At 49.0% G+C, this 10,000-nt stretch overlaps 1 protein-coding gene across 1 annotated transcript in view; it reads right to left on the bottom strand.

Annotated features, from left to right (window-relative positions):
* pias4b (protein inhibitor of activated STAT, 4b) overlaps positions 1-10,000 on the bottom strand; it is a gene marked incomplete at its 3' end in the record, with an annotated part of 32,076 nt that overhangs the window by 8,014 nt on the left and 14,062 nt on the right. The window contains exons 8-10 of the mRNA XM_081375583.1: positions 9,711-9,784; positions 9,423-9,583; positions 584-708 (exon numbers count right to left, since the gene is read on the bottom strand). Coding sequence (XP_081231709.1) covers positions 584-708; positions 9,423-9,583; positions 9,711-9,784 — 360 coding nt within the window. The remainder of the gene's footprint in view (positions 1-583; positions 709-9,422; positions 9,584-9,710; positions 9,785-10,000) is intronic.

The raw sequence follows: 10,000 nt of genomic DNA, 5'->3' as shown, positions 1-10,000 counted from the left end.
AAGGATGGAAGAAAGGAAGGAAGGATGGAAGGAATGAAGGAAGGATGGAAGAAAAGAAGGAAGGAAGGAAGGATGGAAGGAAGGAAGGACGGACGGAAGGATGGATGGAAGGAAAGAAGGAAGGATGGAAGAAAATAAGGAAGGATGGAAGGAAGGAAGGATGGAAGAAAAGAAGGATGGAAGAAAGGATGGAAGGAAGGAAGGACGGACGGAAGGATGGATGGAAGGAAAGAAGGAAGGATGGAAGAAAATAAGGAAGGATGGAAGGAAGGAAGGATGGAAGAAAGGATGGAAGGAAGGACGGTAGGATGGATGGATGGAAGGAAGGAAGGAAGGAAGGATGAATGAATGTTGATGAATGGATGGATAAATAGCCCATCTATCTATCTGTCTGTCATATATCCATCAACATCCAAAAAGCCTAGCAACCGCAAAACACCCTAGCAACCATCCCGAGTACCCTAGATGGATAGACAGATAGATAGCATTTATAAGATAGTTTAATAATAATAATAATAATATAGCATGTCTTCAGAATGTCGTCTTTCTCCAGCCGATATGATGAGTCTGTAGATGATCTCACTGTGTTTGAGAGGAAGTGGATCAGACTCGTGTTGGTCGAGTCTCACGGCTCTCCAGCTGCTGTCCGACAGAAACTCGATCTCCTCCACGTCCTCACCACAGCTCTCCAGAACTCCACACAGCAAACTGCAGACCAGAGCAAAGACACACACACTACACACTAATAAGGGGAGAACTTCCACTCTCAGTAAACTTCCTGCTTCTGAACTGGTTGCAGTTCCACTCTCACTCTCAGTAACTTCCTGCTTCTGAACTGGTTGCAGTTCCACTCTGGTTCCACATGAGGCGCTCAGGACGAGTGCAGTTCCACTCTGGCTCCACATGAGGGCGCTCACAGGACGAGTGCAGTTCCACTCTGGCTCCACATGAGGGCGCTCACAGGACGAGTGCAGTTCCACTCTGGCTCCACATGAGGGCGCTCACAGGACGAGTGCAGTTCCACTCTGGCTCCACATGAGGGCGCTCACAGGACGAGTGCAGTTCCACTCTGGCTCCACATGAGGGCGCTCACAGGACGAGTGCAGTTCCACTCTGGCTCCACATGAGGGCGCTCACAGGACGAGTGCAGTTCCACTCTGGCTCCACATGAGGGCGCTCACAGGACGAGTGCAGTTCCACTCTGGCTCCACATGAGGGCGCTCACAGGACGAGTGCAGTTCCACTCTGGCTCCACATGAGGGCGCTCACAGGACGAGTGCAGTTCCACTCTGGCTCCACATGAGGGCGCTCACAGGACGAGTGCAGTTCCACTCTGGCTCCACATGAGGGCGCTCACAGGACGAGTGCAGTTCCACTCTGGCTCCACATGAGGGCGCTCACAGGACGAGTGCAGTTCCACTCTGGCTCCACATGAGGGCGCTCACAGGACGAGTGCAGTTCCACTCTGGCTCCACATGAGGGCGCTCACAGGACGAGTGCAGTTCCACTCTGGCTCCACATGAGGGCGCTCACAGGACGAGTGCAGTTCCACTCTGGCTCCACATGAGGGCGCTCACAGGACGAGTGCAGTTCCACTCTGGCTCCACATGAGGGCGCTCACAGGACGAGTGCAGTTCCACTCTGGCTCCACATGAGGGCGCTCACAGGACGAGTGCAGTTCCACTCTGGCTCCACATGAGGGCGCTCACAGGACGAGTGCAGTTCCACTCTGGCTCCACATGAGGGCGCTCACAGGACGAGTGCAGTTCCACTCTGGCTCCACATGAGGGCGCTCACAGGACGAGTGCAGTTCCACTCTGGCTCCACATGAGGGCGCTCACAGGACGAGTGCAGTTCCACTCTGGCTCCACATGAGGGCGCTCACAGGACGAGTGCAGTTCCACTCTGGCTCCACATGAGGGCGCTCACAGGACGAGTGCAGTTCCACTCTGGCTCCACATGAGGGCGCTCACAGGACGAGTGCAGTTCCACTCTGGCTCCACATGAGGGCGCTCACAGGACGAGTGCAGTTCCACTCTGGCTCCACATGAGGGCGCTCACAGGACGAGTGCAGTTCCACTCTGGCTCCACATGAGGGCGCTCACAGGACGAGTGCAGTTCCACTCTGGCTCCACATGAGGGCGCTCACAGGACGAGTGCAGTTCCACTCTGGCTCCACATGAGGGCGCTCACAGGACGAGTGCAGTTCCACTCTGGCTCCACATGAGGGCGCTCACAGGACGAGTGCAGTTCCACTCTGGCTCCACATGAGGGCGCTCACAGGACGAGTGCAGATCCACTCTGGCTCCACATGAGGGCGCTCACAGGACGAGTGCAGTTCCACTCTGGCTCCACATGAGGGCGCTCACAGGACGAGTGCAGTTCCACTCTGGCTCCACATGAGGGCGCTCACAGGACGAGTGCAGAATGAATGGAGGTCTATGGCGCTATACCCCCCAAAATCCACTTTTCTCAGGTTATAATTTTTTGTCTAGTAATTTGAATGTTGTATTCGAAAGGAGATACAAAGAAATTACACATTGCTGGGTGTTAGATTTTTTAGTCACTTATTTGCTTTAAAAAGTCTTTTAAAATGTCAATGACGTCACACACATCGTGCGACCAGAGATACTGCTTTACGGCAATCCTTCAGTCACTTTGGTGCTTTCGCGCTCTGCACTTTCTTTTATCTCGAGGCATCGACAACACAGCTGACACAGGTAAACACACATGCTAGAAGGGCTTCGGATGCCACGATGCCATCAAGCGGTATCTCTGGTCGTAATCAGTCCTTCACTGACCAATCAGCGTTCATTAGCAGAATGCTAGCATGTTATGGACAACAACAACTCAACCTGTAATAAATCAAAAGGACATAAGTACTCGTTCATTCAACTTTCGACCTATAACCCATGTTGAATATGCAAAACCTACAATCAAATCTGAGATTTCTCAACGGCAATCGGGTGAAAGAGAGAAATTTAGCCGTCTAGCGCCATTGACTCCCATTCATTTTGCACTCATGGGCGATCGCCCCCAGTGGAACTCTGGTGGAACTACAACCACAATTCGGTACAATAGGACTTAATAGGGAGTGGCCAGGCTCTCCGTAAGCGAGTAGATATAGTGTTTTCCTTCAGGTCAGTCCTATATTCATAATAAAAATCCGTTTGAATGTCCGCTGCGATATCCTATATAAGTCATGACTTTGCTTCGCGTCGTGCCTAACAACGCCTTTCAGCCGTGACTTATTCACGACAGCACTAGCCTCGAGTACCTTACTGCTTTTATAAAACGGTTACCACACAATAGAAATATTAAAGCCAAAAATATGTATCAATGCAACTTTCATGCAGTAAAAATCACTAAAAGCCTTCCTTCCGCTGGAGAAAATAGTCCCTGAACGTAAACAGCAACAGAAGTTACATACATTATTTCACCATTAGATGGCGGCATACATGCAAGAAACGCAGTCAGAGAGAAACTCAGGGAGAGAGAAACTCAGGGAGAGAGAAACTCAGGGAGAGAGAAACTCAGTCAGAGAGAAACTCAGGGAGAGAGAAACTCAGGGAGAGAGAAACTCAGGGAGAGAGAAACTCAGGGAGAGAGAAACTCAGGGAGAGAGAAACTCAGGGAGAGAGAAACTCAGGGAGAGAGAAACTCAGGGAGAGAGAAACTCAGGGAGAGAGAAACTCAGGGAGAGAGAAACTCAGTCAGAGAGAAACTCAGGGAGAGAGAAACTCAGGGAGAGAGAAACTCAGGGAGAGAGAAACTCAGGGAGAGAGAAACTCAGGGAGAGAGAAACTCAGGGAGAGAGAAACTCAGGGAGAGAGAAACTCAGTCAGAGAGAAACTCAGGGAGAGAGAAACTCAGTCAGAGAGAAACTCAGGGAGAGAGAAACTCAGTCAGAGAGAAACTCAGGGAGAGAGAAACTCAGTCAGAGAGAAACTCAGGGAGAGAGAAACTCAGGGAGAGAGAAACTCAGGGAGAGAGAAACTCAGGGAGAGAGAAACTCAGGGAGAGAGAAACTCAGGGAGAGAGAAACTCAGGGAGAGAGAAACTCAGGGAGAGAGAAACTCAGTCAGAGAGAAACTCAGGGAGAGAGAAACTCAGTCAGAGAGAAACTCAGTCAGAGAGAAACTCAGGGAGAGAGAAACTCAGGGAGAGAGAAACTCAGGGAGAGAGAAACTCAGGGAGAGAGAAACTCAGGGAGAGAAACTCAGGGAGAGAGAAACTCAGGGAGAGAGAAACTCAGGGAGAGAGAAACTCAGTCAGAGAGAAACTCAGGGAGAGAAACTCAGGGAGAGAGAAACTCAGGGAGAGAGAAACTCAGGGAGAGAGAAACTCAGTCAGAGAGAAACTCAGGGAGAGAGAAACTCAGGGAGAGAGAAACTCAGTCAGAGAGAAACTCAGTCAGAGAGAAACTCAGTCAGAGAGAAACTCAGGGAGAGAGAAACTCAGGGAGAGAGAAACTCAGGGAGAGAGAAACTCAGGGAGAGAGAAACTCAGGGAGAGAGAAACTCAGGGAGAGAGAAACTCAGGGAGAGAGAAACTCAGGGAGAGAGAAACTCAGGGAGAGAGAAACTCAGGGAGAGAGAAACTCAGGGAGAGAGAAACTCAGTCAGAGAGAAACTCAGGGAGAGAGAAACTCAGGGAGAGAGAAACTCAGTCAGAGAGAAACTCAGGGAGAGAGAAACTCAGGGAGAGAGAAACTCAGGGAGAGAGAAACTCAGGGAGAGAGAAACTCAGGGAGAGAGAAACTCAGGGAGAGAGAAACTCAGGGAGAGAAACTCAGGGAGAGAGAAACTCAGGGAGAGAGAAACTCAGGGAGAGAGAAACTCAGTCAGAGAGAAACTCAGGGAGAGAAACTCAGGGAGAGAGAAACTCAGGGAGAGAGAAACTCAGGGAGAGAGAAACTCAGTCAGAGAGAAACTCAGGGAGAGAGAAACTCAGGGAGAGAGAAACTCAGTCAGAGAGAAACTCAGTCAGAGAGAAACTCAGGGAGAGAGAAACTCAGGGAGAGAGAAACTCAGGGAGAGAGAAACTCAGGGAGAGAGAAACTCAGGGAGAGAGAAACTCAGGGAGAGAGAAACTCAGGGAGAGAGAAACTCAGGGAGAGAGAAACTCAGGGAGAGAGAAACTCAGGGAGAGAGAAACTCAGTCAGAGAGAAACTCAGGGAGAGAGAAACTCAGTCAGAGAGAAACTCAGGGAGAGAGAAACTCAGGGAGAGAGAAACTCAGGGAGAGAGAAACTCAGGGAGAGAGAAACTCAGGGAGAGAGAAACTCAGGGAGAGAGAAACTCAGGGAGAGAGAAACTCAGGGAGAGAGAAACTCAGTCAGAGAGAAACTCAGGGAGAGAGAAACTCAGGGAGAGAGAAACTCAGGGAGAGAGAAACTCAGGGAGAGAGAAACTCAGGGAGAGAGAAACTCAGGGAGAGAGAAACTCAGGGAGAGAGAAACTCAGGGAGAGAGAAACTCAGTCAGAGAGAAACTCAGTCAGAGAGAAACTCAGTCAGAGAGAAACTCAGGGAGAGAGAAACTCAGGGAGAGAGAAACTCAGGGAGAGAGAAACTCAGGGAGAGAGAAACTCAGGGAGAGAGAAACTCAGGGAGAGAGAAACTCAGTCAGAGAGAAACTCAGGGAGAGAGAAACTCAGGGAGAGAAACTCAGGGAGAGAGAAACTCAGGGAGAGAGAAACTCAGGGAGAGAGAAACTCAGGGAGAGAGAAACTCAGGGAGAGAGAAACTCAGGGAGAGAAACTCAGGGAGAGAGAAACTCAGGGAGAGAGAAACTCAGGGAGAGAGAAACTCAGTCAGAGAGAAACTCAGTCAGAGAGAAACTCAGTCAGAGAGAAACTCAGGGAGAGAGAAACTCAGGGAGAGAGAAACTCAGGGAGAGAGAAACTCAGGGAGAGAGAAACTCAGGGAGAGAGAAACTCAGGGAGAGAGAAACTCAGTCAGAGAGAAACTCAGGGAGAGAGAAACTCAGGGAGAGAGAAACTCAGGGAGAGAGAAACTCAGGGAGAGAGAAACTCAGGGAGAGAGAAACTCAGTCAGAGAGAAACTCAGGGAGAGAGAAACTCAGGGAGAGAGAAACTCAGGGAGAGAGAAACTCAGGGAGAGAGAAACTCAGGGAGAGAGAAACTCAGGGAGAGAGAAACTCAGGGAGAGAGAAACTCAGGGAGAGAGAAACTCAGGGAGAGAAACTCAGGGAGAGAGAAACTCAGGGAGAGAGAAACTCAGGGAGAGAGAAACTCAGTCAGAGAGAAACTCAGTCAGAGAGAAACTCAGTCAGAGAGAAACTCAGGGAGAGAGAAACTCAGGGAGAGAGAAACTCAGGGAGAGAGAAACTCAGGGAGAGAGAAACTCAGGGAGAGAGAAACTCAGGGAGAGAGAAACTCAGTCAGAGAGAAACTCAGGGAGAGAGAAACTCAGGGAGAGAGAAACTCAGGGAGAGAGAAACTCAGTCAGAGAGAAACTCAGTCAGAGAGAAACTCAGTCAGAGAGAAACTCAGTCAGAGAGAAACTCAGGGAGAGAGAAACTCAGGGAGAGAGAAACTCAGTCAGAGAGAAACTCAGGGAGAGAGAAACTCAGTCAGAGAGAAACTCAGGGAGAGAGAAACTCAGTCAGAGAGAAACTCAGGGAGAGAAACTCAGGGAGAGAGAAACTCAGTCAGAGAGAAACTCAGGGAGAGAGAAACTCAGTCAGAGAGAAACTCAGTCAGAGAGAAACTCAGTCAGAGAGAAACTCAGTCAGAGAGAAACTCAGTCAGAGAGAAACTCAGGGAGAGAGAAACTCAGGGAGAGAGAAACTCAGGGAGAGAGAAACTCAGTCAGAGAGAAACTCAGTCAGAGAGAAACTCAGGGAGAGAGAAACTCAGGGAGAGAGAAACTCAGGGAGAGAGAAACTCAGTCAGAGAGAAACTCAGGGAGAGAGAAACTCAGTCAGAGAGAAACTCAGGGAGAGAGAAACTCAGTCAGAGAGAAACTCAGGGAGAGAGAAACTCAGGGAGAGAGAAACTCAGTCAGAGAGAAACTCAGGAGAGAGAAACTCAGGGAGAGAGAAACTCAGTCAGAGAGAAACTCAGGGAGAGAGAAACTCAGGGAGAGAGAAACTCAGTCAGAGAGAAACTCAGGGAGAGAGAAACTCAGGGAGAGAGAAACTCAGGGAGAGAGAAACTCAGAGAGAAACTCAGTCAGAGAGAAACTCAGGGAGAGAGAAACTCAGTCAGAGAGAAACTCAGGGAGAGAGAAACTCAGTCAGAGAGAAACTCAGTCAGAGAGAAACTCAGTCAGAGAGAAACTCAGTCAGAGAGAAACTCAGGGAGAGAGAAACTCAGTCAGAGAGAAACTCAGGGAGAGAGAAACTCAGTCAGAGAGAAACTCAGTCAGAGAGAAACTCAGGGAGAGAGAAACTCAGTCAGAGAGAAACTCAGTCAGAGAGAAACTCAGGGAGAGAGAAACTCAGGGAGAGAGAAACTCAGGGAGAGAGAAACTCAGTCAGAGAGAAACTCAGGGAGAGAGAAACTCAGGGAGAGAGAAACTCAGTCAGAGAGAAACTCAGTCAGAGAGAAACTCAGTCAGAGAGAAACTCAGTCAGAGAGAAACTCAGTCAGAGAGAAACTCAGGGAGAGAGAAACTCAGGGAGAGAGAAACTCAGGGAGAGAGAAACTCAGGGAGAGAGAAACTCAGGGAGAGAGAAACTCAGGGAGAGAGAAACTCAGGGAGAGAGAAACTCAGGGAGAGAGAAACTCAGTCAGAGAGAAACTCAGGAGGGAGAGAGAAACTCAGGGAGAGAGAAACTCAGTCAGAGAGAAACTCAGGGAGAGAGAAACTCAGTCAGAGAGAAACTCAGGGAGAGAGAAACTCAGGGAGAGAGAAACTCAGTCAGAGAGAAACTCAGGGAGAGAGAAACTCAGTCAGAGAGAAACTCAGGGAGAGAAACTCAGTCAGAGAGAAACTCAGGGAGAGAGAAACTCAGGGAGAGAGAAACTCAGTCAGAGAGAAACTCAGGGAGAGAGAAACTCAGTCAGAGAGAAACTCAGGGAGAGAGAAACTCAGTCAGAGAGAAACTCAGGGAGAGAGAAACTCAGGGAGAGAGAAACTCAGTCAGAGAGAAACTCAGGGAGAGAAACTCAGTCAGAGAGAAACTCAGGGAGAGAGAAACTCAGGGAGAGAGAAACTCAGGGAGAGAGAAACTCAGTCAGAGAGAAACTCAGGGAGAGAGAAACTCAGTCAGAGAGAAACTCAGGGAGAGAGAAACTCAGTCAGAGAGAAACTCAGGGAGAGAGAAACTCAGGGAGAGAGAAACTCAGTCAGAGAGAAACTCAGGGAGAGAGAAACTCAGGGAGAGAAACTCAGGGAGAGAGAAACTCAGGGAGAGAGAAACTCAGTCAGAGAGAAACTCAGGGAGAGAGAAACTCAGGGAGAGAGAAACTCAGTCAGAGAGAAACTCAGGGAGAGAGAAACTCAGTCAGAGAGAAACTCAGGGAGAGAGAAACTCAGGGAGAGAGAAACTCAGGGAGAGAGAAACTCAGGGAGAGAGAAACTCAGGGAGAGAGAAACTCAGTCAGAGAGAAACTCAGGGAGAGAAACTCAGTCAGAGAGAAACTCAGGGAGAGAGAAACTCAGGGAGAGAGAAACTCAGGGAGAGAGAAACTCAGGGAGAGAAACTCAGTCAGAGAGAAACTCAGGGAGAGAAACTCAGTCAGAGAGAAACTCAGGGAGAGAGAAACTCAGGGAGAGAGAAACTCAGTCAGAGAGAAACTCAGGGAGAGAGAAACTCAGTCAGAGAGAAACTCAGGGAGAGAAACTCAGTCAGAGAGAAACTCAGGGAGAGAAACTCAGTCAGAGAGAAACTCAGGGAGAGAGAAACTCAGGGAGAGAGAAACTCAGTCAGAGAGAAACTCAGGGAGAGAGAAACTCAGGGAGAGAGAAACTCAGGGAGAGAGAAACTCAGAGAGAAACTCAGTCAGAGAGAAACTCAGGGAGAGAGAAACTCAGTCAGAGAGAAACTCAGGGAGAGAGAAACTCAGTCAGAGAGAAACTCAGTCAGAGAGAAACTCAGGGAGAGAGAAACTCAGTCAGAGAGAAACTCAGGGAGAGAGAAACTCAGTCAGAGAGAAACTCAGAGAAACTCAGGGAGAGAGAAACTCAGTCAGAGAGAAACTCAGTCAGAGAGAAACTCAGGGAGAGAGAAACTCAGGGAGAGAGAAACTCAGTCAGAGAGAAACTCAGGGAGAGAGAAACTCAGGGAGAGAGAAACTCAGTCAGAGAGAAACTCAGTCAGAGAGAAACTCAGTCAGAGAGAAACTCAGTCAGAGAGAAACTCAGTCAGAGAGAAACTCAGGGAGAGAGAAACTCAGGGAGAGAGAAACTCAAGGAGAGAGAAACTCAGGAGAGAGTGGTTGTGCGGATGTTACCTGTCGATCCGCAGCTCATCATACGGGGCGTATCTGTGGCACACGGGGCAGGTCCAGCGGGGCTTTCTCTCGTTCATTTGAAGATAGAAAGAAGCATCGAAGCACTGCAGGTGCGAGCAGCCCCGGGCCCGACAGGGGACGCTCATGCGCACCTTTACCAGCTGAGAAACACATCCGCTTTATATTTATATTTTGTAATATACAGGTCTTTGCTATCAAATGCATCATGTCATTCATAAGTGGTGGAAATAACATTTTGCTTCTGAAATATTTATTATTACTACTTACTGGACAAATCAGTGATATCTGCAGACGTGTTGTAGTGATCTCACTTTCTGGATCAGAGCACAGCTTCTCAGAAACTATCAAAACACAAAATAAATTTGTCAATTAGAAGAAGTCACTCACACACACACACAGAGACACACACACACACACACACACACAGAGACCACACACACACTCACACTGAGACACACACATAGACACAGAGAGACACACACACACACACACACACACACACACACACACACACACACACACACACACACAACTCACTCACACTGAGACGCACACAC

The sequence above is a fragment of the Scardinius erythrophthalmus genome, assembly GCF_964197995.2.
Source record: "Scardinius erythrophthalmus genome assembly, chromosome: 9".
Classification (NCBI taxonomy): Eukaryota; Metazoa; Chordata; class Actinopteri; order Cypriniformes; family Leuciscidae; genus Scardinius; species Scardinius erythrophthalmus.
This window is presented reverse-complemented; position numbering and strand designations above follow the sequence as displayed.